This window comes from Diplodia corticola (genome assembly GCF_001883845.1).
Source record: "Diplodia corticola strain CBS 112549 chromosome Unknown scaffold4, whole genome shotgun sequence".
Classification (NCBI taxonomy): Eukaryota; Fungi; Ascomycota; class Dothideomycetes; order Botryosphaeriales; family Botryosphaeriaceae; genus Diplodia; species Diplodia corticola.
In genome coordinates this window covers 645,352-672,215 of record NW_017971483.1, presented here as the reverse complement: position 1 = coordinate 672,215, position 26,864 = coordinate 645,352, and the positions used below count along the sequence as shown (strand labels likewise).

Sequence of the window (26,864 nt, the reverse complement as noted above, 5' to 3'; positions counted from 1 at the left end):
ATCATTCGTCGGATGATCGCTGGAGTGAACTGATTGACTGGCTGACGATCATCGATGACGAAGATGGGGGTTAGGGTTTGTATATATACATCCACATAGAGTGTGTGTTTCGTCCGGTATGATTGGAAGGATTAGAGCGTCGTTCATCGTCGTCGCAAAGCACTATTCCTCTTCCTTCTTCTTCTTTTTTGGGGTCGGACAAAATGGCGTTTTTATTTTTTTTGGTTGGTTTGTGGTATAGAGATGGCGGGTTCTCTGGTTCGTTATTGCATGAGGTGGGTGTCTTGCCTTGCCCTTTTTGGTGGATGGAAGGGGAAAAAGAGGCGTGTCTTACTCTTGGGTATGGAGAGAAAGTTTATGCATGTATGATGGGATGGAAAATGTGAAGAATAGCTGGAAACATTCAACAGTCATAGACGGGAACGAGAGAATATCCGAAACAGAACGTATTTGGGGGAAGTGGATCTCATGGCAGGGTGGCTGGAGGTCAAATGTCATCGAGTATGAGTATGAGAATCAAAGCATAAAAGAGGACCGAGAGTCCTCGAGACTTCACTCTGCGTCCGAGGTTGAAGAACACATGTGGAACATCACAAACTCCAGAGCGACTCTCCTTTCGCCCACTGGGTACGCCGACAGGACCGACACTACTTGTAGCGGCGATGGTGAGGTCCAGCACTTCATACGGATGATGAGGCGATTCTATTACCGTTGAAGATGGTGAGCACCGTCATGGCTACAGTAGACGGGCATGTTGAATGCAGAGAGAGCCCGTGTAGGAACCAAGTTCTTAGTGAGCACCTCGCATGTTTTCCCATAAAGCAGGCAGAGTAAGTCTTGCTACTCCACAGTGAGCTCCTTTTCTGCGGCAGATCGAGATCCGCGGTTGTCACTTCTCAGTAGGAGGCCGATGGACGGTGTAGACCAGGGTCAAGTACTGAATCTCGGCGGAGGTCGTCAGGAGGTTAGAATCGGGGGAGTCTCGTGGAGGAAAAGCCGCCGTGAGCAGCATGTGATGGGGATACCCCCATGGTCCGTATGGTGTGGCTGGCTACGTGTGACCGGTGCCTCATGGCCTGCATGGTAGCGGGTCTGCTGGGCGCCGGTAGCGCATTTAAGAGCTGAGGTTCTGTGTAGTCTGCATAGGTGCGCCACGACGCGGTGTTTGTCTCCGTTCCTCGGGCAGCGGCGAGAGTTCACTGGATCCAAATCAATTTTGACGGTACTCCTGTAGGCCGTTTTGGAACGGCTCTCCGGATGGTTTTCACTTGTTTACTATTTGATGTGGCTCGGCATCCTCGAACTATCTTGGAGGGGTGATTGGCAAGAGCATATGATGATAAAGCGCTTGTTTTCGGAAAGATGGTGATGATTATCACTGCATGACGTATACCGCTGGCCGGCATCGTCTCCATTCTGAATATACACATCATACGCGGGGTCCGACGTGTACAATTCTCTAGGATCGAGGCACGGTAGGTGAAAAAAAGTATTTAGACATAGGTGGGGTCGGTTTCTTTCTGCACCCACTGTGGAGGGAGCATACGGTGTCAGAGAGACCGTTAGATAAGAAATAGCTTTTGCCTGCAACGGCCCCAAGATCGCTTTACGACACGTGCTACTTGTTTTACTGGCAAGTGACCGTTAAATCCGCAGGCATGGACCTAAAGTTCTTTCATCGATACCATTTAAGGGAGAGGCATTTGGTTAACTCTCCCAGTCCCCCGTTACCACGGTCAAGTATTAGTGGAATTAAGAGGACTCCAAAGAGCAATCAATAGACTGGTCCGCTTTCTTTTCTTTTTCCCCCACGAAAGTTTAACATGGCTTATTAGCCAGCATTATGCATACATCATTCCTATTAGATGATGCGATTCATTCTATTCGGCGAAAGTAGATGGATGCTAGACCTTCTAAGCTGGTTGCCTACGGCCAACAACGTTTTCGAAACTCCCCACGCAAGCGATATTACATTATTTATGAGTAGGTGGCTGGATCCTAGTTCAGAATACTTCCGCATGATCTTTACTCGGCCCGGATGCTGATATCCAGCACTTTTTACCGATGAAGCAGATCATCGACCGCCTAAAACGCCGAGTCCTTCTCCCGCTTCTAAACCGAACCTCCAAGCCCCGAGTGGTTTCGATTGGTCGCTGGACCGCCTGCAGTCAACGACAGCGGTCTTCCAGGCCACTGGGCAGCCGATTCTTCCATGTACATACATTCAAGCAATGCAGCGAGTGACATTTTATATCAAGAAACAAATCGGTCCAGCCTCGTGACCAGACGCCCCCGCCCGTCACGGACACACTACGCCAGGCATGACAGCACACCAGCCCAGCTCGACGGCTGATCAGCCGCCAGCCGCAGGCCCAATTGACATAAAACTGCATATCCCCCTCGCCTTTCCTCGCCGTACCAACAGTGGCTTGGCCAGTGGAGCCTCCAGAACCCAAAAGACACAGACACAGACTGCGTCGTGGTCGGCCTGCGATATCCGAAATATCGCGAAATGTCGCCCGGCGCCGTCTCTTTAAGCCGGCGCACCGCCACTTACTTACCATACTCCGCAACCATGAGGATACTTGATGGCCTTCAGCATCGAAGCGCTGATGCTGCGTTTTTGGCATTTTCGAACAATGCTTTCGGTCAGCGATACCGATCACGCCCCCCACCGTCCTCCTGATTCCCATTCGAGCGTCGAGTGCACTGCGCGGCTGGGTAGACGACGGAGGCGGAGGCGCGAACGAGTGGTTATCAACCTCAAGCGGGTAGGTAAAGGACAGTTCGTGGTTTGGTCAAGGCAGGTTTGGTGTTTGGTAGATACTTTGGCGAGTGACGGCGAGGGAAACGATGCCATGTCTGGGGGTTAATATAGTCGGCCTAGGCAGCCTGCAAGTCAGCTGAGGGGGGGAAGGGGCTGAGAACATATACCGAACCGGGATGATCGATTGATGCTCTGGCTATGTACATCTGCGTTCGAATGTATCGCTTAGAGCACTCATCTTGGTGGCAAGGGTTTCGTTTTAACCCTTTATGCTCACACATGAAGCAGAAGGAAACGAAAACACTTTGATGTCGAAAAATCTGTCTACTAAAATACGTTAGCATTGACACTACTTGCAAGCTGTGTGACTCACCAGTACTTCTGTCACCCGCGGGCAACACAAGATACCCGTACCCTTAGCAAGTAGCACCGCGCTTCCGCAACATCAAATCTCCAACAGGATAGCCATTGCACCAGTTACACAGTCAAACACAGAAGACAAAACACAATCTCATCTCAATCATTTCTCATTTCCAACAGGCTCACCGCATACTACATCCTTCCTACCTGGACTATCACAAATCCCCTCATCATCTCATCCCTGGGCCGAACCATCAGCCATCAACCCCATTTATACCTCCCCACAACCCGGCCCTACCCACCAACCCACACATCATCCCATCGGCCAGGTATAAACCATCAAAACACACAAAAAGGTACTGTACAAGTAGTAGTTTCAAGAGCGGGGACTTTCCTTTCCTTTCCTTTCCTTTCCTTCTTCTTTACCCTTTCATTTCCTTCCCTATCTTCTCTTTCTCTCTTATCATCGTCGAGAGAAGGAGAAGAAAAAAACCAAACGACCAAAAAGAAAATCAACACACATGACTCCTCCCACGTCTAAAGCTTGAAAAAGACAAGTAAAAGGAGGAGCAACGGTAGTAGTAGTAGCGCGGCCATGACCGAATCGTAGACGCGCCCGATGTAGTAGTACAGACACACGTAAAGGGGAAACTTTTCCTTTTCCTTCCCACACAGCGCTCACGCCATGGAAAATGCCAGCCGCAAGAGAAAAAGGAAAAAAATTGCTGGGGTGAGTGTCGGACAAGAATTCGTACAGTGAGAGAGAAGGGCAAACTTTAAATGTGAGTGCGGAAAAGTAGCGAGAAGGGAATTTAAATGTAGTCCCTCGCGCTCTTCTGCATCTCAATCAACCTCCAGCCCCTGGTCTCGGGGTTGTTGACGTCCTCGGGTATTCTGGTGACACCGATGGCGTACGTAACCTGCTGCACCTTGTCGTCCATACCCGCGGCGAGCTCACCCGACTTGGCGTTCTTGAAGACGTGAACCTCCTGCGTCCTGCAGGTGACAATGAAGACGGGAATCTCGCCTGGGTCGAGCAGACGGGCGTTCAGGATCTCGACGTTCCGGATATCGAAGATGCGGCCGGCGGATTTGAGGCCGGCAGTGGTGTACTGCTGCATGAGAGCAGCGTAGACCTGGTACTGGGCAGCCGAAAGCCAGAGCTTGAGGACTTCGGTGTCACCCTTGACGTAGGCGTCGAGGACCTCGGGGAGGATGTACTCGCGCATCTCGGTCAAGAAAGGCTCGAGCTGGAAGGTTGGGTCCATCTCCTTGAACTTCTTGATGACCATGGCAGTCTCGTTCTCGGCGAAGAAACCGGCCACACGGTCCGAGATGCTGCGGGCAGTGGAGACGAGGGGGTTCTCAGACTCGCGGTAGTTGGCCTTCATGGCAAAGAGGGACTGCATGAGACGGCTGTTCTCACGGAACTCGTTCCACGACGCCTTCCAGGCAGCGTCCTTGTGAAGGGTGACGTTGGTACCAGCACTGTATACTGGTTAGCATGTAGGGAGAGAGCAAGAGCGAGGTGTACGCGTACTCGGGGTCCTCCTCCATCTTCTCAATGACCCTTGGCCTGCCAGACTTCTCGTCTCTCTCCTCCCTCTTCTTCCTGCGCTCCTCCTTCTCAACCCAACCACCGTATCTCGAGGAGCTGCCATCATCGATGACATCCTTGACGCTCTTGTACGCCTCGGTCTGACGCACCGGCCGCGTAATCTTCTCGAGACCGCGACCAGTCACGTTGGCACTCTTCCTCAGCACGCGCACAGGCACAGTATCCCAGGTCCACGCAGCGCTCTGACCGATGGCGCTTCCGGTCTTCTTCAAGACGGTCGAAGTCGTAGAACCGGCCGCCTCAGCAGCGGACTTGTATGCGGAACGCGCGCGCTTGACGTTCTCGTTCTGGGTGAAGTCTTCGACGCCAGCCTGCAGCTGCTTGGTCGAGTCGTTCCACTCCTTCGACGCCTGGAACTCGGTCTTCAGCGTCTCGGTGAAGACCTGCCACGGGGTCTTGTCGCCGTGCGGCGGGGGCGGGGGCGCGTCGTCCTTCTTCTTCTTGTCCTTGCCCTCTTCCTCCTTCTGCTCACCCTCGGCCTGCTCGCCCTCGGCCTTTTGCTCGCCTTCAGCCTTCTTTCCGCCGGTTTCGGCGTCGGCTGCGGGGGAGCTCTTCTTTGCGCCCTCGGCGGGCGCCTTGCCCTTGGCGGAGGTTTTGGGGTCGGCCTTCTTCGCTTCTTGACTCAGACGGGGCTGGGCGTGGAAGTGACGGGCGTAGAGGGCGGAGGAGCGGAGGAGGATATCCTGCGGTTGAAGCTGCGAGCGGAGAAAGGGAAGAGAGGAAGGCGAAGAAGAGGCGGCAGAGGCGAGCTGGGAACGCGAGCGCTGCGATTCGAGCACGGCGGTGGATAACCGGCGACAGGCAGGCGAGCGGCCATAGGCGGAAGCGGAAGATGAGAGAGACGAGCGAGCAGCACCTCCAATGCGCGCTCCGACGGAGCTGCTGGCGAACGCCTTCATTCTAGACGCGCGGAAAGAAATTGAAGATGGCGGGTCGCAAAGGACTGAAGAGCCGCGATGGAGGGCAGGGGCGCGAGAAAAAGAATTGTGAGGTGGGTTGAGGCGTGGCGGGATTTGTCGAATGGCTATTGCCCCAGAAAACCTCACTGCCGGCGGCGGAGAAAGCAGGAGCCCTCACGGACGAAAAAGCGTCAGCACCCGAAGTTCTGCCGCCCAACCCAGTACGCTGCTCGGAAATCTCTCGACCTGCATCCCAGTCCTCCAAGCGTGCCAGCCTCCTCCAACAACAAGACCCAATTGCTGCGCTGCCCACCATGGCCTTCCAGAGCAGGGGCCCGCGGGCCTTCTCAGCCCTCAGCGGCTCGATATGCCTGTCCTGCCGCTCCGCAACGCAGTCGCTCGCGCGGCCCGCCTTCCTCGCCAGACCCTCCACCTCCACCTCCTCCTTCTCGACCACCGCCGCCCGCCGCGCCGACGACGACCCCCCCACCAACCAATCGCCGGCCAGCGTCCTCTCCGCAGCGCTCCCCGCGAACCGGCGGCCGACGGGCTTCAACGGCTTCTCCGCCGGCGGCGGCTTCTCCGACATGCTGAGCAACCGGACCGGCGTCGACTACCGGCCGGGCGAGGTCGCCCTCACCGAGGAGCCCGAGCCGTACCACCTGCACGTGCTGGCGACCAAGCACAACACGCACATGACGCTCACGCGCCCGGACCGCAACGCCATCATCAGCGTCTCGGCCGGCAACATCGGCTTCCGCAAGGCCGGCCGCAACAGCTTCGACGCCGCCTACCAGCTCGCCGCCTTCGTGCTGGGCAACATCCAGGAGCGCGGCCTGCTGATGGAGATCAAGCGGCTCGAGCTCGTGTTCAGGGGCTTCGGTGACGGCAGGGAGGCGGTGCGGAAGGCCATCATGGGCTCCGAGGGCATGAACATCCGGAATCGCATCGTGAGGGTGACGGATGCGACGAGGTTGAAGTTTGGTGGTACCAGGAGCCCGAAGCCGAGGAGATTGGGTTAAGCGTGGCGTGGATAGAGGAAATAATAAGCGGATATGGGCAATTTGTTCGAGGGTCTTTACCAGGTTAACATGTTGGTGATCCACAGCAGCTTGCAGATGGTTCCAGACCTCTCAAGCTTCACCGAGGACGCTACACCCTTCCTACAAAGTTTCTTGAATCCAACACCCGGACGGGATCGTTCACGTCCGGATGTCGATTTTGACTACCCGCGTAAGTCTGGTGCAGTGCCCCTGTGATAGTTGCGGGTGGACTCGATCGTCTTGAGCCCGCAGTGGACCGTTTATACTGTACTCGCTGCAGCGCGGCTTTGGTGAAAGAGGGAGACCAAATGTTGCGTAAAGAATGCCATTGAGATACGTGTAGGAGGACCTATCTGAAATGAAAACCTTTCCCCATCAAATGAAAGACCACGCTTGAACGTTCATTGAAGACACAAATCCCGCCCTCCCAAAACATGTTCCAAATGCTAGCAAGAGTTGCAATGGTATCAACCATCCGGTGCCCCAAATGAAAAAGAAATGGGAAACTGTTGGAAAAGGGCAGTGGCTACACCGACTCGGGGCGACACCTCAAGACCTGCCATGCACGGGAGCGCGTTCGCTGGCAGGAATGTCGCGCCCACTAGTGTCCTTGATCGAAGAGCGCCGTGGGCGACCAACTTCGGTGGATGATGTCGACCGCTTGCCTGCGTTCCTCGGTCGACTGCTCTCCACCTCCTCGTCGGTCGAATACTGGTCCTGGGAATCGGTAAGGTGCAGGGCACTCTGTGATTGAGTGGCGTGCAGCATTGCTGCGCGCTCATCGTCATCGTCCAGGAGCTCACCATCAGCGGTATCATGGTCGGGAGGGGCAATCCACTCCCGCGGCACAACGCAAGGCAGGGCTACACCGATGCTTGCTGCGCGGTTGAGCCATCGCGGCGCAGGCCTTGCAGTGAGCTTTTCGCACAGATACGAGGTGAAGTGGTTACAGTTGAAGGTCAGCAGGTTGTAGGCGGTGCCCTGGAACTTCTCTGAGGCCTGCGGGTCTCGTCAGGATCGCCGGACAACGAGGGTGCAGATCTGGCATGCCAACGCACCTCTTTTATGACGGCAGCGAGCTCATCGTCGGTCAGGAAGGAGAAGCCCTGCAGCACCTCACATCTGAAGGTGCCGCCGGGCGGCTCGAGTCGTGGCCTGAGCAGTATGAATATCCTCAGCGACAACTGACGTAATGGGCGCGGGCACAGACCTGGTCCAGTAGACGCCGGTGATGCCGCGGCGGTCGTGACCACCGTAGGCATACTCCTTGTCTTTGATCACGACGCCCGAGTGCAGCAGGCCGCTGCCGAGGGTCCATAGCAGCGACGAAACTTTACCCGGCTGCGCGGTCGTTAGCTCGAGCATGCGTATTGTAGATCCGCAAGGCTGAAACGGGAAAGTCCGAGACAAGGCAGCGGCTGTGTGGCTGCGAGAGGCAGAGGCCGGGGTTTTAGCACACTCACCGGCAGCAGGTCGTAGACGTGGATCCGGATTTCGCTCTTCTGCACCGAGAGGGTAGAGCGATGGCTCGATGCGCGCGACGGCTGCTTCTTGGTCTTGGTGGGCGACGCGACGGACATGGCGCCCGGGCTGGTCGGCGGCTTTCTCGGGGCTATGTGCGGATTAGGCGGAGTGCGGACGGGCGGGCAGCTGCATCAGAGGGCGCGAGGCAGCGATGGGGGAAGCAGAATGGATTATTGAGGGCAAACGGAGGTTTGGAGAGGATCCCGCCCGCTGGAGGGTTCGCACGTGTAAGGCTAGGAGAATGGAGGACGGGCTTGGTTAGCGGGCGGGAAGCCCGGTGCGACCTTGGTGGTTGGGGCCGGCGGCAGCGCGCGGCACACGTGAGCCCGGGCAAGCTGCACGGAGCGGAGGAATGATGCAGCGGCCGCGAATTTTGCTCTGCTCAGCTGTGCCCGTCCCGCCGATTTGCTGCCCATCCCACTTCACTCCCACACAACCCCTCACCACCACTCGGAGAGACTTTCGTTAGTCGTCTCCGCTCCAATCCCATCATTCTCGCCCCCGCCGCCGCCCGTGTCTTCACCGCGCCCCCGGCCTGCGCCTTCCCGCGGCTCGCAGCCCGCTCTCTCTGCGCCCCGCCCTTGCCTCGCACCGAGCCCCGCGCTCTTTTCTGCCTCGTCTTCGCCCGCGGCTACGCCAGCAGCAAGAAGAGGAAAATGCCGCCCAAGAAGGCCGTCAAGGAGGAGAAGATCCTGCTGGGCAGGCCCGGCAACAACCTGAAGAGTGGCATCGTATGTAGGCAGCCTTCCTCGCAATGTGTTGAGTATGCAAAGTTCTTACCCTGACAGTGATCTCAGGTCGGTCTCGCCAACGTCGGCAAGTCCACGCTCTTCCAGGCCATCACCAAGTGCCATCTCGGTAACCCGGCCAACTTCCCCTATGCCACCATCGATCCTGAGGAGTCGCGCGTCATCGTTCCCGATGAGCGCTTCGACTGGTTGTGCAAGCAGTACAAGCCCAAGTCTGAGGTTCCCGCCCATCTGACCATCTACGACATCGCTGGTCTTACCCGCGGTGCTTCGACTGGTGCTGGTCTCGGCAACGCCTTCTTGTCGCACATCCGTGCCGTCGATGCCATCTTCCAGGTCGTCCGTTGCTTCGACGACGCTGAGATTATCCACGTCGAGGGCGATGTTGATCCCTGCCGCGATCTGGACATCATCAGCGAGGAGCTGCGCATCAAAGACATCGAGTTCGTCGAGAAGGCCCACGAGAACCTTGTCAAGCAGACCAGGAGAGGTGGCCAGAGTCTTGAGATGAAGAAGCTCAAGGAGGAGCAGGCCACCGTCGAGAAGATCCTGGACCACCTCAAGGATGGCAAGGACGTCCGCAAGAACAACTGGACTGCCAAGGAAGTACGTTTTCAACATCTCTTATATTCAGCACCAACCATGCACCCTCCCCGCTTCAATGATGACAAAGGGCTCAGCCCGATATTATAACCCAGCTCTTCGAAAGCCTCACCAATTACAACGCTTAGAGGTCTTACTGAGATGACGTCCTGTCTGATTATGCGCTCAACACACCATTTTCACAACGCTATTCTAGACTTGAAGTCGAGCCATGCTAATGCGCTCATAGGTTGAGGTCATCAACACCCTGTTCCTTCTTACCGCTAAGCCTGTTGTCTTCCTCGTCAACCTTAGCGAGAAGGACTACATCCGTAAGAAGAACAAGCATCTCCCCAAGATCGCTGAGTGGGTCAAGGAGCACGCCCCGGGCGACCCTATCATTCCCATCTCCATCTGCTTGGAAGAGCGTCTTACTCAGTTCGAGACTGAGGCCGAGGCTGCTGAGGAGTGCACCAAGCTTGGCGTGCAGTCTGCGCTCCCCAAGACCATTACTACCATGCGCAAGGCTCTCAACCTTGCCTCGTTCTTCACCACTGGTGAGGATGAGGTCAGGCAGTGGACCATCCGTGCCGGCATCAAGGCGCCTCAGGCTGCCGGTGTCATCCACACTGGTAAGAAATACACTCTTTACCTACGGAAAACACGGCACTAACAAATCTTGCAGACTTCGAGAAGACTTTCATTCAAGTCATTGTGTACAACTTCAACACGCTCAAGGAGCTTGGTGACGAAGCGACGTGTAAGGCCCAGGGTAAGATCATGACCAAGGGCAAGGATTACGTCGTCGAGGACGGAGATATCCTGCTCATCAAGGCTGGTGCCGCGAAGGGTTAAAAGAAATCACTTGCTCCTGGGGGTCGGAGTCGTGGTTCGAGAGGGTCTTCTGGTGAATCGCTGGAGTTTGGAATGAGGTTGAATGCTTATACCCAGGACGCTGCCTCTTCCGAGCAATGGCGTCACTGGCTGCGTCAACGATAACAACAGTATGAAAAATTGAAATGACAATGATCTATGCAAACACATCAAGCAATGCTGCGTGAGGGCGTTGGTGAGACTGAGAAGGGACTTCGCCGCAGGTTGCAGAAGAGTTGAGGCCTATGTGCCCCACTGAGGGCGTTGCACTCTTCCCACATCTGTACTGTTTTCCATTCAAGGGTCACGTCTATGTCGATCCAATGCCAATGATTCGGCTATCAACGTAAGTCTGGAAGTATGGTAAAATACCTCTCTGACATAAATATGAGTTGGCTCATTTCCTTTGCAATCCGCCGTGACTTTCGTGTTGTTGGTGCCCACAAGAGGCTGGATCTCACGACTAATCATGCGCCTAATATTGACCGTCACCCGGTTTGGTGTCACAGACAAGGCAACAAGATTTGACGGACGTCAAGTGTGTGTGTGTGTGTGTGTGTGTGTGTGTGTGTGTGTGTGCGTGTGTGTCATTCAAACTAAACGACGACACTCGCGGGAGAAGTTCCGTTTCCGATTCTCATACGAGACGTTGTGTTTGGAGTGAATGGGATTGGTAGTGGATGGTGGGGTTCGGCATTGGTCGACGATGGTGAAGCACGATGCTCAGCGGTGTTTGCGGATGATGATGGTGGGGGGAAGAGTGTACTGTCTTGGTGCTGCATCCACACTTGATGCTGCCCATGATCAACGGTAGCATAGTAGTTCCATTTTAGAGTCAAGTTCCTAGAACAGAAGCTTGCGACTACGGACAGTAGATTTGGAGCGTCTCGACGGCCTCACCGCAGATGGACACGAAGTATATCAATCAAAGTGGATCTTTTCTCTTCGGAGCTGTGCAAGAAAAGGCGGTGGTGTTGCGGCATTACACGGAAGAAGGCAATATCGATTCTTGTACTTATAACTCCGCTCCCTGCATCGGTGAAGTCTCCGGTCAGCTGTTTCACCCTTCTCCGTCACATTCTTCACGTGCATGATTGTTGTCTTCTTCGTAAGAGTACTTCATATATACTGCACTTTTCAACATTTCATTGTCTTTTGTGCTCGGCCTGGTATCAGGACCGTAACACTTGGAGCTCATGTCGAACACTGGTCTTCCTACTTCTGCGTTGATTACACTGCGCTGGCTTTTGTACGTACCAACAGGTCATCATCCACGGCTGGGTTGGATTGTTCAACTCATAGCAATTTCGATCATCAATGATGCAGTTCAACATGGAAAGGAGCGGATCATCATCAATTTCAATCAACACTGATCGTAACAGTTTGAGACCACTAAAGCCGTCTCTGAGACCCCTCCGAACTGCTCTTCGAGACAGTTGCGGGCAGGGGCACACACAAAGCACAAGTGTCATTTGCTTGTGATAAGCAAAAGCTTAATCCGAAAGACTTCGATGCTCACACTCCACTACACTACTGCCTTGATACCCTTTATATATAGGACGTCAGAACCGCACTTGCAGTACACTTGAGCAGCTAGCAGCTGAACTGTCAGTGCCCCCAACCATAGCCACTGAGACACAAGTCCACATGAACGTCTCGAATGACCACTACGCTGACAAACATCATCCAGCGACCGAAGCCCACGTGTGCAGGCGCAGGTATCCCTCGCTCCTCGCGATTGACGCATAAGGTACACGTAAATAGCCAGTACTCCTGTGCCGGCACGCGCTTGCTCGCCGAAACTGGAGGCTTCCATGCCGGCCCCGGTCTATCTGTTCGCTTACAAGCTGCCTTTGCCCGTCTAGTTGCGGATGGATGACAAGAAGATGCTGACTGGCAGTCTTCTCATGGAACCAAAGAGAGAAAAATGGCTCGGCTTCCGAGCCCGAAGCAGTGCTACACGAAAACGAATCCTCTCCTCTCCCAAGACCGCTCGAGTTTGACGCGGAAGATGACGACCTGCAGCAGCATCTCTTTTGAATGATGACATGCTGCAGTACACCACCAATCCCCCACCGAACCGCAACGTTCGAGAGCGAGGCGATCGCGCGGTACGTCTCATTTGCGGCGGCGGCGACAGTCACAACAAAGCTCACCGCGATTGATCGCCAGAGGAAGGAACGCGCAAGAGAAGAGGCCATGAAAGGAGTGACGCAGCCCCGGCCTTTCGACTCACTCCTGGAGAAATTCTGCCCCCGCGCGCTGTTCTCTCCCCTCCCCACGCTTCATCGACAATTGTATGTATGTCCCTGATGGTGGTGCTCGATCTGCTGCAGCTCAGCGGCGTCTCCGTCTTGTGGAGGGAGTGAAATAAGAAAGACGATGCTGATCTACATCACTGGCATAGAATTGGTGGAGAATAATGAACGAAGCGACGATTAGCAGCAGAGCGCGGGCGGAGAGATGGGAGAAAGCGAGGAGGGAGTATGGTTAGGGCCAGACGCACAGCCGGGGGCAGGCAGGCAGTATAGGTCTACTGCGTGTCGTGGAAAAAGGGAGTGATTGAAAAATGCAATGTCGAACAATCTCCACGCTCGATCAAAGCGTGTCTTTTAAGAAAGAAAGAAAAAAAAAGGCCAAAGGAGGAAGTCCCGTGTCGACCTCTCAATCTATCACACGACCGTGTGTGCGTGCGTGTGTGTATGTACATACATAACATATCTCATATCTCATGACGACCGACCGATCCTTAGAAAAACTCCCCCTCCTTCCGCCCCGCAGCCCCAAACAGCCGACCGACCAAGACCTCAATCGCCCTCGCCACGCCCCTGCCCTCCCTCCACGCATCGTCATGCCTGCCCTCGACGTCCAACAAGACCAGCTCCCTGCCATCCGGCCCGCCGCCCTCCTCCCTCCTCACCCAGCCGCCCTCCTCCATCGCCCTGACCATGACGTCCCTCTGCATCGGCTCGACGAGCTCGTCGTCCGGGCTGGCGGCGAGGACCACACACCTCCCTTTGCGCCAACGATCCTCGCCGAGCTTCGCCGCCAGCGCCGTCGGGCTGGCGCGCAGCCAGACGCTCTCGTCGCCGCCGAAGGCCGCCTGCAGAAACTCCTCGTAGGCGGGGCAGTCGGCGTGGTTCTCGGCGAGGAGCGGCAGGTTGTAGAGGCCGCACAGGGCCGCGACGCCGACGGGCGCCGCCACCTTGTCGAACTCGCTGCCGTCGAGCCAGCCGTCGGCCACGAGCTGGCACGCCAGCGTCGCGCCGCACGAGTGGCCGACGGCGACCCAGTCGCGCGCGGGGGGCCCGTCGGGACCCGACTCGCCGCCGACGCCGTATTCGGAGCGGAGCCAGCGGAGGGCGGCGGCCGCGTCCGAGACGTGCGAGGGGTGCGTGACGTTGCGGCCTTCGTGGCGGGCGGGGATGCTGGAGGTCGGGGAGAGGGAGGGGGCGGTGGGGTGTTGCGGGTAGGGGCTGAGGCGGTAGTTGATGGAGGCGAAGCCGGCGATGTGGGAAAGGGCGCGTTTGGGGCTGTTGGTGGTGGTGCTGTTGCCGCCGCCGCCGGCGTTGCTGCTCGTGCTGCTGCTGTGGTGGTGGCCGCCGGCGCCGGTGGTGCTGTGGCCGCCGTTGCTGCTGCTGGTGCTGTTGCGGTTGCTGCCGGCGGGGGAGGAGATGGCCGAGGGGGAGGTGGTGGCGGGGATGGGGGTGGGGGAGAGGAGGTGGTGGACTGCTGGGGTTAGGGAGGACGAGCTGACGAGGGGGTCGCGCCAGGCGCCGCCGTGGATGTAGCTGGGAGAAGGGTCAGTTGGTGCTGATTTTGTGTGGATTCACGTCGAAGGCTGGATTATTCAGGGCTTGGAGCTGCACGGAAGCGGGAGCGGGAGCGGAAACGGAGCGGCGAGGCACCCAGGCAGCACCGACAAAAAAAAAACCTCCGTGCAAGGCTGAAGAGCACCGCCCCAGCCCCAGCCCCCAAAAAAGAAGAGTGCAAAGAAAATGCACGGAAAAAAAAAAGGAGAAGCACTCACACTACCCAAACGGCATCCTTGGGGCTCTCGCTCAGCGGACGGGGCAGGCAAATGTCCAGGGTCTGCAGGCGCGAGGTGGTGGCGTAGGGCACGCCCTTGATGTGCAGCGGGTAGCTCTGGGTGGCGTTGTTCATCTTGAGGAACGTGTTGTCGGCGCGGAGCGGAGTCGAGAAGGCGCCGTTGACGTAGGCGGTGGCCGGGTTGGTGGCCATGTTGTTGTGGGTGTTGGGGCTGGAGCTGAGGTTGTTGAGGCTGGCGCTGCTGCCGTTGTTGATGCTGTTGGAGCGCAGCAGGTTGGCGCGGTGCTGCTGGTGCTGCTGGTAGCTGTACTGCTGGTGCTGGCCCTGTGGCTGGGGCGGCGAGCGCTGTGGCGCGGGCTGCTGCTGGGCCTGCAGCAGCGGCGACGGGTGGACCTGGTACTGCTGCGGTGCCGACGTGGAGCGGTGCAGGCGCTGCTGCTGCTGGAACTGCTGCTGGAACTGCTGCTGCTGCTGCTGCTGAGGGCGCGGCAGTGCCTGGGTTGCGGCATCGGCGAGCGCGGCGGCTTGGGCGCACCTCCGGCGGACGTCGTACACGTCGACCATTATATGTCCTCTGTCCCTGCTCTTTTGATATCTTCCTCGCGCAGCCGTGTCCGCCTCCGTATCCGCTTCGGTCTCTTTTTTTTTCTTCTTCTTTCCCGGGTCACGGGCTTCGAATCTGCAGGGCGGCGGAGCAGGAATAAGTACGGACACGAAAAGCCAACCGGTCAAATGCCGCCTCGCCTCCCTCCGCTGCACGGTTGCTCTCGGGGGGGCGAAGACGTGGACTCGGGTTCTTTAATAAATCACGGTGGCTGGTCCCTGTTTCCCGGGCTCCGGCAGGCACGCGCGCGCAACGACAATCAGGGCAAGTGAGCAGCACAGGTGGATCCTGCCGCCTGCGTGGGCCTGCGTGGGCGAAGAAAAGACCAAACTCCACCGACGTGCAGCTGCCACTGTGCCTAGCCTCCGTGCTAAAGTGATTAATGTCCGCCCGCCCGCCCCGGCTCCTTCCCCAATTCGTGAGGGAAAACGACCCTTATTACTGATCACTTTCTTTCCGCCCCCAGCAGAGCCTTTCGCGCCTAGCCGCGCCCGCGCACAAGAGTCCGCAGTCCCCCCGCAATTGCGCCCGACCCACTTACAGCAAGCCTGCACCCAGCCCATATGCAACTCTGAGATCGGCAACCGCGCGTAACATGGGCTTTGCTTCCAATTCGCCCGACATCACGCGGTCCTGCAAGAACACCACCACTCACCCTAACCTTATCATGCCACCGCCGCCGCCTAACTAGACGCGAAACACATAGCCACTGCCCAATCCAAGACCAGATGACTTCATTCCGGCAAGCCTTTCCCCCCTATTCGTCCGTCCGTATCCATGAGTGTGTAAGACAGAGTAGCGTTTAGGACCCCAAGCAAGAAAGGAAACCAAAAGAAAAACAAATATTGAAGAGTCACCCTTATGCTATACACTCGTAACGACTCCTTTTTCGTAACGCCATGCTGACTTAATGTGTGGTGTGTGGTGTGTGAGAGAGAGATTCCCGTCCATCCCATCCATTCACCCACCACTGTGCTTTTTTTAACGTGTGAAGAATACCCCCAGAAGCAGGGGGAAATCCGCCACACTCAACCCTCATAGCCGTGATATCCCATGTTCCTAACTGGGGTCCACTCTCTCCTGAGTAGAGAAAAAAGCCCTTCTCTCAAAGCTTACAATAAACCCCCCACTCCCATCCTCCCTCACCACAATATCCCTATTCCCCTCGGAGGGGATGGGGAGAAAAAAAAATCCTATCTCTTCTGCGTCGTGTTCTCGAAGCTCTCCAACACACTCCTCTGCACATCATCCGCCTGCTCCCCAAGCTCCTGCGCCTCCCTCTCGACCTCCCTCGCGCGCTGCGAGCCAGCCGAGTCGTGCTGCTGTTGCTGCTGCTTGTTGTTGTTGCCCTCACCACCGGCGCCCAGCATCCTGGCCGCCGTGTTCCTCGCCTGGCCCTCCGAAACCTTGCCGTACACCGACATGGCCGTGGCGATCATGCCGCCAATGTCGCCCACATTGCCCGGCACGACGACCGACGTGCCCTCCTTGGCCAGCTTGGCGAAGGCGTCGACGTACTGCTCCGCGACCCTGAGGCTGACGGCGCTCTGCGCGTTGCGCCCGCCCAGCTCGACGGACCGGGCCACCGCGTCGATGCCGGCGGCCGTGGCCTTGGCCTTGAGCAGGATCGCCTCGGCCTCTCCGCTCGCCATGTTGATCTGCTCGGACCGCAGCGCCTCGGACGCGAGGATGACGCTCTGCTTGCGGCCCTCGGCGATGTTGATGGCGCTCTGGCGCTGGCCCTCCGACTCGAGGATCTCGGCGCGCTTGCTGCGCTCCGCCGTGACCTGCCGGTGCATGGCCTCGACCACCGGGCCCGGCGCGTGGATGTCGCGGATCTCGTACCGCAGGCACGTCACGCCCCAGTCCTGCGCCGCCTCGTTGATGGCCGCCGTGATGTTGGCGTTCAGGTTCGCGCGCTCCTTCAGCACGTGGTCCAGCGTCAGCTGCCCGATCTCCGACCGCATCGTCGTCTGCGCCAGCTGCGAGATGGCGTACTCGGCGTCCTCGACTCCGTAACTGTAAAATCCCCCCTCCAAAAAATGGAGGGACTCCCGTTAACCCAAAAGATCCCACCACTTTCCCCCTCCCCCCACCTCTTTCTCTCTCCCAAAAAGAAAAAAAGAGAGAAGAAGAAGAGGGACAAAAAAAAAAACCCAACTCACCTAGCCTTATACGCATCAAACACCCGCGTATACAACACCCCGTCCAGCTCCAACGTCACGTTGTCCGCCGTGATGGCGCTCTGGCTCGGAATCTCAATCGCCGCCTCCTTCAAGCTCTTGACGTACGCGATGCGGTCCAGGAACGGGATCAGCACCGCCAGCCCGGGCTGCAGTATCCGGTTGAACTTGCCCATGCGCTCCACGATCCACGCCGTCTGCTGCGGCACGAACCGCACGATCGTGTTGGCCGGCAGCGCCGGCGCCCGCTGGAAGTACGACGTCGGGCTGCCGCCGGGGCTGGGGAGGCCGAAGATGCTGGGCGGCGAGGAGGAGGACGACGACGACGAAGAGTGGTTGCCTGAGAGGGAGTTGGAGGATTGCGGGAAGTTCGTGAAGGTTCGAGACGCGCTGGCGGCGGGGGAGGCGGCGGCGAGGAGGGCGCGTGGCGGAGGTTGCGGGCGAGCGGCGGCGGCGGCGCGCAGCATGGCGACGCGAGCCACGCCCGGTGCGGAGGCGGCGGGAGCCATGGCGATTGGGTTTCTCCTTTGCGCGGTGGGATGACAGAGGAGGGAAGGAGGGAGAAAGGAAGGGAGGGGGGATTGGTGGTGATGGCGGAGAGAGAGGGTGGAGGAGGCGCGGTTGTTGAGGTCGTTGGCAAGAGAGCTCTCTCCAAGAGTGAGAGTCGGCTGCGCGCGTCACTTCCGCCATTTTCTCCGGCCGAGCGCGCGAAAGGGAAGAAGCACTGACCCCCCGCCTAGACGAATGCCTCAGGCAAACACGCTACCGCGCTGCAGCAGACTAGATGATGGCCATCCATCTAGGGCACATGGCAAAAGAAAGTTGGAAGGAAGCCTTGCTTGGTCCATTCTCATTGTATCACTTTCGGGAAAACCGAGCTAATAGCTACATGCGTACATATCGTTCCAGGGTATCATCATATCGTCTCGTCATAAAAACGCGCCCATGATGACCGTTATCCCCGCAAAGAAGGAGATGAAGAACCGAGCAAGCAGAACCATTGGCTTGCTTGTTCTCAGCACCTCTCCATCCATCGTCCCGGTCGTAAAGATTCGTTGCCCACCAGGCCCACACCGTCCCCTGACCGGCAAGTCCTGAGGGGGAAAAAAAAGAACCGGCCCGCAGGAGAAGAAAGAAGCAAACCAAAAGAGAAGCTGAAGATTCAAAAAGAAAAACCAACATGCTCTCGTTTCCGCTCGCTCGCTCGCTCGCTAACCGTGCAAAAACCCTAAACCCCACCCCATGCATCCATCCATGCATCCATCCATATGCTCCCATGGAAAAGAAAAGAAAAGAAAAGTCAGTCATAACCCCGCCCTCAAAACACCGTCTTCAAATTCTTCAACCAACTGCTCCCCCTCCTCTCCTGCCTCGGCCTCTCCCTCTCCACCGGCCGCCCGTCCCACGTCCTCATCCCCGCCGCCAACGGGTCGCCGCTCTCGCCAAACAACCCCCCCTCCTTCGTCGTCGGCGCCTTCCGCCTCCTACGCTCACCATCGCCACTCCCATCACTGCTCCTCACCCCTTCCTTCTCCCCGCCGCCACGCCGCCGCCTCCCCCCCCTCCTATCGCCACCGTCGTCATCCGCCATCATCATCATCTTCGAGTCCCGCTTCGCGCGGCTCCTGCGCTCCCTCCGCGCTTCTTCCTCGACGGGGTCGATGAACGGCGCGGCCGCGGCGGCTGCCGGGTCCGCCGGCGGGTCGAGGATGGTGCCTTCGACGGGGGGCGGGAGCGGCGGCTCGGCCGTGATCTGGTCGACCCAGGAGCGCGTCTTGTCGCTGCCGTGGTTGGAGTGCGAAGGGTAGGCAGCAGGGGGAGGGGGAGGGGGAGCGGGATGGGGATGGGGAGGGAGGGGAGAAGCGGCCGGATCGTCCAGGTCGAAGTCAGCGGCGCCTGGGGGTGGAGGATGAGGATGATGAGGAGGAGGAGGCTGCTCACCACGCGAGCGTGACGGTTTTCCGCCGCCGGCGCGGCGAGCGGCTTTGCGCTCCTCGTGTTTGCGGCGACGCTCGTAGTCGTCGTCGCCGCCTCCGGCGGCGGCGGTGGGCTTGTGAGAGCGATGGTGGGAGCTGTGGCGACGAGGCGGCGGCGGCTCAACGTCACCACCACCAGCATCTCTCTCGCGCCCACGCTCCCGGCGGCGCGCACGACGTTCGGCACGCTCGGCTTCCTTGGCCTCGAGGTCCTGCTCCTCCGCGGCCTTGCGCGCCTCCCTCTCGGCACGGCGCTGGCGCTTCTCCTCGGCCTTTCTCTCCTCGCGCTCGCGCTCTTCCCGCAGGCGGTTGGCCTTGGCGTCGCGCTCGCGGAGCTTGCGCTCCTCGTGCTTGTCTCCGGCGCGTTTGCGTTCGCGACGACGCGCCGCCTTGGCCTCCTCTTCTTCGATGTCGCGGGCCTCGCGCTCCGCCCGCTTGGCGCGTCTCTCCGCCCTCCTGGCCTCGCGCTCTGCGTCTTCGGCGTCGATGGGGGGAGTGCCGTTCATCGGCGGCATGGCGTCGTCGACGATCGCGTCGGCCGGGGGGTCTGGAGCGCCGTCGTCGGACGGGTGGCGTGAGCGGATTTTGCGGCTTTCCCGACGCAGGCGCTTTGCGTAGTCTTCGTCCGCGTTGCGCGCCGAAGATCGCTTGCGCCTGCGCTCCTCGTCGCCGGTGCGGGCGCTGCGGTGACGGCGTTCTTCGAAGTCGGAAGCGACGTCTTTCTTCTTCGAGCCGAGTCCGAACATGCCCATGAGTCCCGTCTTCTTCGGCGGGCTTTCGGGATGCTCGCGTCTCTCGCGTCTGGTCCCCGAGCGCCTTGGTTTCTCTACGAACGCCATGTCATCAGGACCAGTCACGACCTCGGGCGCCTCGTCAGGGACGGCGGCGGCAGCGTCCACAATGACTGGATCTTCGTCCATTGCAGGGTCAACGCTGCGCGACTTGTACTTGCGCCGTCTTGATGGATCAGACCCGGGAGCTGGAGCGTCCGCTCCCTCCACCATGACCAAGTCATCGTCATCGATGGGGTAAGGATCGGGCGCTGCTCTTGCTTTGCGGTGCTCCCTCGTGGTGTGACGTCGAGTAGTTCTGTCACGCCCTCGCTCACCCGTATCCATGCCCATAAGCTTAGCGGCCTTTGATGAGAAATGGCCCGCGTCATCTTCGGACGGTGGCGACATCAACCCACCATCCCTTTCGACCGAAGGATGACGCGAATGCGACTTGGGTGTCCTGGGGTCGCGCATCGACTTCGATCTCGAAGGCGGCGCAGCAGCCATACCGAATAGTCCACCGAAACTTGAGCCGCGCGGTGGCCGCGGCCTCGAGGGTGTCTTCGAAACGTGCTCGCCTGAGCCAGATGATTTCGAGTCTTTGCCTTCGTCCCGCTCTCTATCCTTCTCGCGATCGCGCCGGGACGAGTGTCGCTCAGACTTGGACCGCACCAGTCCAGGTCTCTCCTTTGTACCATTGTCGCGTGTCTTCTTGTGTGTATCTTTGGCTGTTGGTGCTACGCCCCAGAACCCCCAAGCGCTCGCACCGTTCTTGTCACGCACGACCTTCGGGCGCTCCTTTCGAGGTTCAGGTGCAGCGGGTTCCGGCGGAGGAGTAGGAGGTTGTATAGGCTCATCACCCGGCGGCGCATTGGGCACGATATCGACAAGTGGAGGTTCGGGCATAGGCGCTTCGGGCATAGGTTCTTCAGGCATAGAAGGTGGTTCGGGCATCGGAGGCTCGGGCATCGGCGGAGGCTCTGGCGCATCCATATTGACGATCTCCCCGAAGAAGCTCGGCCTCGCCGCGCTGCTTTTGCTTTTGCTCTTCTTCTTGTCCTTGTCCTTATCCTTTTTGCTACTCTTCTTCTCGCTCGGTGGTGGTGGCGGCGGCGGCGGCAACTCCTCTACAACAGGCGCTGGCTCGGGTTCAACAGGCGCAGGTGGTGGAGGGGGAGGAGGCGGTGGAGACACAAGCTCAAACAGTGGTTCGTCGTCGTCTTCAGGGAAGCTGCCGGGGACTGGCGAGTGAACGTCAGGAACGTGGACGACAGGGTCAGGCTCCGGGACCACCACAGGTTCAGGAATAGGCGGAGGTGCAGGCTCGGGTTCTTTTTCTTTGCTGCTGCTCTTCTTCGACTTCGAAGATTTCTTGTCCGCCTTTTTGTCCTTGGAAGACTTTTTATGAGAAGAGGGCGCGGGTTCGACGATCTCGACAGGTGGCGGCGGTGGTGGCGCAACCTCCTCCGCAGGCGCGTCAACAGGCAACACTTCGGGTTCGGGCTGTTCGACGACGACTGGTGGCTCAGGCTCGACAGGAAAATCGGGTACGGGGGGCGGAGACTGCGGCTCCTCGAGCGCTTCGAACGCCTTGAGGCGATCGCTCACTTTTCCGCCCTTCTTCGTCTTTTTCAATTTTCCAGAGGGCGGAGGCGACGGCTCACGCAGCGGTGGTGGGATCTCAGCCTCGACAACCGCGGGGTCAGCTGCCGCTTCCTCATGCGGGATAGCGTTGTGTTCCACGAGGTCCTTTGCGACCGGGCTTTTGGTTTTCTTGAGTGAGACGCCCCAAAAGCCACCCCACGTGCTTGTTGCCGCGGGTGTGGGGTCGGGAACGATCTCGGGCTCGGGCAATGCCTCAGGCACAGGCTCAGGTTCGGGCTCCGGGAGTGGCTCTTCAGGTGGAGGGGGTGGTGGAGGAGGCGGAGGAGGCGCTTCTTCAACAGCCTTGCCCTTCTTCTTTTTCTTCTTGTCCTTCTTGGACGGTGGCGCCTCGTCCACGATCTCGACGATTTCATTTGGATCCGGCTCCGCAGCTTTCGCAGCAGCCTCAGCCTCTTCCGCAGCTTTTGCAGCAGCTTCAGCTTCAGCCTCCTCCGCAGCTTTCGCGGCAGCTTCAGCTTCAGCCTCGGCAGCGGCGAGCTCCTCAGCCTCCTGCGCCGCAGCACGCTCGGCTTCCTCCTTCTCGAGTCGCTCCTTTTCCTCCCGCTCCCTGGCTTCCTTGGCCTCCTTCTTCTCCTGCTTTTCCTTCTCTTTCTTCTCCTTCTCCAGCTCCTTCTTGGTCTTCTTCTTGTCCGTGGCGCTCGAGCCCGAGCCCCACAGACTGCCCCATCCCGAAGAGCTCTTCGCCTCCTTCTTCTCTTTCTTTTCGGGCTCGGGTTCGGGTTCGGGCGGCGCGGCTTCGTCGATGATCTGCACTATATCGTCAGGATGGCCCTCGTCCTCGGGCGGCGCGCCTTCGTCGATGATCTGGACGATGTCGTCGGGATGGCCCTCGTCCCCGGGCGGTGCGCCTTCGTCGATGATCTCCATGATGTCGTCGGGGTGGCCCTCGGCCTCGAAGTTGACGATTTCTACGGGGGGTGGCGATTGTGCGGTGCCTTCTTCAGTCAGCTTACTCTTCTTGCCCTTTTTCCCTTTCTTGCCCGTGGTCGCAGTAGCCCACGCGGAATCATCGACCGCAGGCGGTGCCTCGATCGCGAGGGGTGCGGGAGGGGGAGGCGGAGGCGGGGCTTCGATTGCCAAGGGCATCGCTTCCTCTGGAGGAGGAGTAGGCGCCGGCGGGAAGTCGAACGCCGCCTTGCCGGCGGCGCCCTTCTTCTTTTTCTTGTCCTTCTTGCCTGTGCTCCACCCGGTGCCCCATCCCACGTCCTCGGCGGCACCGCCCTCGGTGATGCCGTCGGGCTGCTGGACAGTCGCTGTTGGGTCATCACCAGTAACTTCAACCGGACCATTCTGCGACTCTTTCTTCGGCTTGTCTTTCTTGCCAGTTCCCCAGCCCCAAGCATCGTCACCTTCAGCCTTCGGTTCATCAACAGAGTCTGGCTGTTGGACTTCGGCGGCAGGTGGCTCGGGCACGGGCGGAGGAGGGGGAGGTTCGATTGCTGCCAACACACCTTTCTTTTTCTTTTTCTTATCCTTTGAGTTGTTCCCCCACGAAAAGCTCCAATCATTCTCCTCTGGCGCCGCCTCGGGAACAACTACCACTGGCGGCGGCGGAGGAGGTGATGGGAAATCGTCGACAGCCGTGGCTCCCTTCTTCTTTTTCTTGTCCTTCTTGGTTCCCCAACCACTCCAATCGTCTTCTGGCGCCACCTCAGCCGCCGCAGAAGGCGCCGCAATATCATCATCAGGAACAATGACAACGGCGGGCTCCTCTGGCTGTGGATCGGGATCGGCCTTGCCCTTCTTCTTCTTCTTGTCCTTCTTCGAACTAGTCGTTCCCCATCCGCCCCAATCGTCTTCGGCAGCCGGCATGGGCTCGGGCGGCGGTGGTGGCGGCGGCGGCGGCGGGACTTCGACGATGGGCTCGGGCTCGGGATCCACATTCTTGCCCTTCTTCTTTTTCTTATCTTTCTTCGAAGTGGCCGCTCCCCATCCGCCCCAGTCGTCCTCCGGTGCAACTTCAGCAGGGGCTGCAACTTCAGGCTCGGGTTCGGGGACAACAATGACGGGTTCAGGCTCAGGTTCGGGCTCAGGTTCGGGCTCAGCGTCGGCTTTGCCCTTTTTCTTCTTCTTGTCCTTCTTCCCGAATCCCCAGAGGTCGTCCGCCATAGCTTCGGTGGCAGCAGGAGGCTCGGGCGGCGGCGGCGGCGGCGGCGGCGGTTGGTCGTCAAGAAGGTCAAACCCTCCCTTCTTCTTTTTCTTATCCTTCTTGGTCGTTGCCGTGCCCCAGCCCCAGTCGTCTTCCTCCTTTTTCCCCTCTGTCGCACCGAAGCCGAAGTTGAAGCCGTCGTCAGTCTTCTTCGAGCCCCCACCAAAGTTCCACGCATTGTTGGCGTCCGCAGCCTCGTCCGCAGCGGCGTCGTCTTTCTTGTCCGGAGCCGAGAATCCCCAACTGGTCGAGCCCCAGTTGAAGCTTGTGCCTCCAAAGCCAGAACCGGCCTTGGGGTCGGCACCGCCAAAACTGAGGTCGATCTTCGGGGCATCTGCGCCCCCGTCCAGATCGACGCTGTCGAAGTTCATGCCGCCGGCAGCATTGTCAGGAGCAGCAGGTGCGGGAGGAGGTGGCGGAGGGACGGGTTCAGGGTCAGCGTTCTGTTGCCACATCTTGGTAAGCTATCTTAGCGCGAAACCGCCGCGTTATTTCCCCGGCCAAAACCCACGTGCGGAAGCGCCGGGAATGGCGCCGTAGAGGGAGGGGTCCAGATAGAACGACTTACCTTGCCCTTCTTTTTCTTCTTCTTGGAGGTGGCGGGCGTGAACCCTCCCCATTCATCGTCTGGATTCGCATCTGGGGCATCGTCTTCCGTAGGCTCTGTCATAAGAGCGTCGAACGCCGAGCCGGTGGCAGCAGGCGCCGCGGCGGCCTCGGCCTCTTCTTCCTCTTCTTCAGCCCTCTTCTCCTCTTCCTCTTCATCGGCGGCGTTCTTGCCCTTCTTCTTCTTCTTGTTCTTCTTGCCGCCGGCATCATTCCAGTCGTCTCCGTCGTCGCCGTTATTGCCATTGTCGTCGCCCCCGCCACCTCCTCCCGCATCTCCGCCGCCTTCGTTTCCGCCTCCGCCGTCGTTGTCCCCGCCGCCTTCGTCCTTCTTCTTGTCGCCCTCGTCGTCGCTTTGCGCCCAGGAGGCCACCTGCGTCTTGTGCGCCGGCTTCTTCTTCTTCTTGTGCTCGCGCACGTTGTCCACCTTCGACCAGTCGACCCTCGGCGCACCGAGACGACGACATCCTTCCTTCTCGAGCAACTCGATCGACAACGGGTGCAGAGGGGCGCTGGGGGGCCCGTACGGCGGAAGCGGTGGAGGGGGGGCAGCGGCGGTCACCTCGGCGATCTGTGCGGCGGTGGCCAGCGCGTCGGTCGAAGTGTAATCGGGCGGCGCGTCGTCGAGCGTGTCATCGTAGGCTGGAGGGGGCGAGGGAAGAAGAAACTGCCCGTCACGCGCAGCCGTTCCGCGCCCCTCGGAGGTCGGCTCGTCCTCGCGCCAGCTCGTCGCCATCGTTGAGTCCTCCTCCTCCTGCTGCTGCTGCTGCTGCTGCTGCTGCTGCTGCGCGAGCGCCGTGGCTAGGGAGCTGAACACCTGATCGAGGCGCCATTGCAGCTCTTCGAGGCTGGGGATGGAGTTTATGTCTGCGCGCTGCTGATGCGGCCTTCGCAGTCGGCGCGACGACTGCGGCTCTCTTCGTCTCGGTGGCAGCGGCTCGCCAAAGAGCGCAGCAAAGGGCGGTGACGACGGCGGCGGCGGTGCCGCGGCGGGTAGGATAACAGCGGCCGTGGCCATGTTCTGCCAGACACAAAAGCTTTGGGAGACACTGCTGGTCGAGGTTGAGGCGTCGGGGCACGTCTGAGCCAAGAAAGCGTGTCCCGTTCCGGTTTTGGTCGGCGGCGGAGTGTGCGTGCGGGTGGGTGTGAGACCGCAACTACTGTTGTGTGCAACCGCCGGAGATGTGGAACTCACGCGGCGGTCGCGGCAAGAAGTATCTCACGGTGTGGATCTGCTCGTTAGAGCCACTCCAACCCAACGCGGGATTAATTAACCTTTGGTATGCGCAACACGCCTGGCGGATGCTCCGAGGTATGCAAGGTGCGCAAGGAGATGAGTTAGGCAGAAGGACCAAAAAAAAATAGTAGACAGCCAGCCGGTAGCAGGGAGAAAACAAGATCCCAAGGATAAGCTGAGAAGCGTGGGGCGAGCCAGACAAGAGACGAAATGTGTCGGCCGGGCGTTTGGTCGGGCGCCTCAGCTTTTCTCGTTGTCCTGCTCGTTGGGTAGAGGCAGTTTGAGGCTGCTTACTCCCGCACCGATGAGGCGCGCGGCGAAGGGGTTACGCAAAGCAATCCCTTTTTTCTGCACGACAGCAAGGGCGAAGGGAGCGGCGACGGTGATGGTTGGACTGGCGAGTCACAAGGTTGCCGGCCAACGACCTGCCAAAGCGCTTGGCTGAGCCGGTCGATCCCAGCCACTGCGACGTGATGGGGATTCTCCCGGCCAATCTTCCGCGATAGGCGGCGTGCCCGTGCTCCAACGCAGTGTCGAACGTGCAGGTGGGTGTGCAGACGCTCTAGGGAAGGAAAACGCTCGGCCGCCGGGCGGGATGGGCAAATAATGCTCGAGGGACACGCGGGTATGTATCGATAGGCAAACGAGGATTGCGCGCGCCGTGGGCAAAGAGAAAACAGAACCACCACCAGCCGCCGGGCAGGGACCTGGCGTGTTTGGCGAGGTAAAGATGTGCAGCCTGCTGCGAGCCACCTTTTTCCTGCGTAATCGCCGGCTTCTGCTGGGCCAGCTGCCACCACCCCGAGCAACTCGCTGCGAAATGCGTGCCGCCCGTCTCATGCACGCATGCCACACACACGCGCAGCCCCGCTGCTGCAGGACCGCATCCGACCGCTCACAGCGCCAGGCCTGGCAGCGGCTCTGGCACCCTGAAAAAAAGCCTCCGACTTGTCGACCCGTCCACGCGACGACTGCTGTTGGTCGATCCCGTCCTGCCAGGCCCCACGATGACCCGACTCGCCCGTCCGCCTGCCACGATCGCTCAAGCCATCTTTTCCTCACCGCATTTTTGTCCTCATCGCTACCCCAACCCAACCCGCCACGCGCACGAGATGAAGCGATCCGAGTCCCCCATCCAGGCCAACCCTGCACTGCCGCCCCGAGCGCCCTCTCTGCCCCTCCACTGCCTTAGCGCCTTCCCCCCTC

General features: G+C 59.1%; 7 protein-coding genes across 7 annotated transcripts; 2 read left to right on the top strand and 5 right to left on the bottom strand.

Moving 5' to 3' along the window:
* Positions 1 to 3,939: 3,939 nt before the first annotated feature.
* Positions 3,940 to 5,644, bottom strand: BKCO1_4000189 (mitochondrial inner membrane translocase subunit; the record flags this gene model as incomplete). Its single annotated transcript, XM_020275614.1, has 2 exons — positions 3,940 to 4,615; positions 4,668 to 5,644. 2 exons carry the CDS (start codon positions 5,642 to 5,644, stop codon positions 3,940 to 3,942), a joined length of 1,653 nt encoding a protein of 550 aa, XP_020134349.1.
* Positions 5,645 to 5,958: 314 nt separating this feature from the next.
* BKCO1_4000188 (mitochondrial ribosomal protein subunit s18) lies at positions 5,959 to 6,666 on the top strand (the record flags this gene model as incomplete). Its single annotated transcript, XM_020275613.1, has 1 exon — positions 5,959 to 6,666. One exon carries the CDS (start codon positions 5,959 to 5,961, stop codon positions 6,664 to 6,666), a length of 708 nt encoding a protein of 235 aa, XP_020134348.1.
* Positions 6,667 to 7,236: 570 nt separating this feature from the next.
* Positions 7,237 to 8,267, bottom strand: BKCO1_4000187 (uncharacterized protein; the record flags this gene model as incomplete). Its single annotated transcript, XM_020275612.1, has 4 exons — positions 7,237 to 7,686; positions 7,746 to 7,842; positions 7,898 to 8,028; positions 8,151 to 8,267. The coding sequence occupies 4 exons, from the start codon at positions 8,265 to 8,267 to the stop codon at positions 7,237 to 7,239; spliced, it is 795 nt and encodes a 264-aa protein (XP_020134341.1).
* A 600-nt stretch (positions 8,268 to 8,867) lies between these two features.
* BKCO1_4000186 (gtp-binding protein) lies at positions 8,868 to 10,397 on the top strand (the record flags this gene model as incomplete). Its single annotated transcript, XM_020275611.1, has 4 exons — positions 8,868 to 8,942; positions 9,009 to 9,566; positions 9,793 to 10,174; positions 10,228 to 10,397. The coding sequence occupies 4 exons, from the start codon at positions 8,868 to 8,870 to the stop codon at positions 10,395 to 10,397; spliced, it is 1,185 nt and encodes a 394-aa protein (XP_020134340.1).
* A 2,767-nt stretch (positions 10,398 to 13,164) lies between these two features.
* Positions 13,165 to 15,029, bottom strand: BKCO1_4000185 (alpha beta-hydrolase; the record flags this gene model as incomplete). Its single annotated transcript, XM_020275610.1, has 2 exons — positions 13,165 to 14,206; positions 14,446 to 15,029. The coding sequence occupies 2 exons, from the start codon at positions 15,027 to 15,029 to the stop codon at positions 13,165 to 13,167; spliced, it is 1,626 nt and encodes a 541-aa protein (XP_020134343.1).
* Positions 15,030 to 16,262: 1,233 nt separating this feature from the next.
* On the bottom strand, positions 16,263 to 17,761 carry BKCO1_4000184 (stomatin family protein; the record flags this gene model as incomplete). Its single annotated transcript, XM_020275609.1, has 2 exons — positions 16,263 to 17,088; positions 17,235 to 17,761. 2 exons carry the CDS (start codon positions 17,759 to 17,761, stop codon positions 16,263 to 16,265), a joined length of 1,353 nt encoding a protein of 450 aa, XP_020134342.1.
* An 809-nt stretch (positions 17,762 to 18,570) lies between these two features.
* On the bottom strand, positions 18,571 to 25,439 carry BKCO1_4000183 (band 7 protein; the record flags this gene model as incomplete). The annotated part of the gene is made up of 2 exons (XM_020275608.1): positions 18,571 to 24,258; positions 24,384 to 25,439. 2 exons carry the CDS (start codon positions 25,437 to 25,439, stop codon positions 18,571 to 18,573), a joined length of 6,744 nt encoding a protein of 2,247 aa, XP_020134345.1.
* Positions 25,440 to 26,864: the final 1,425 nt, after the last annotated feature.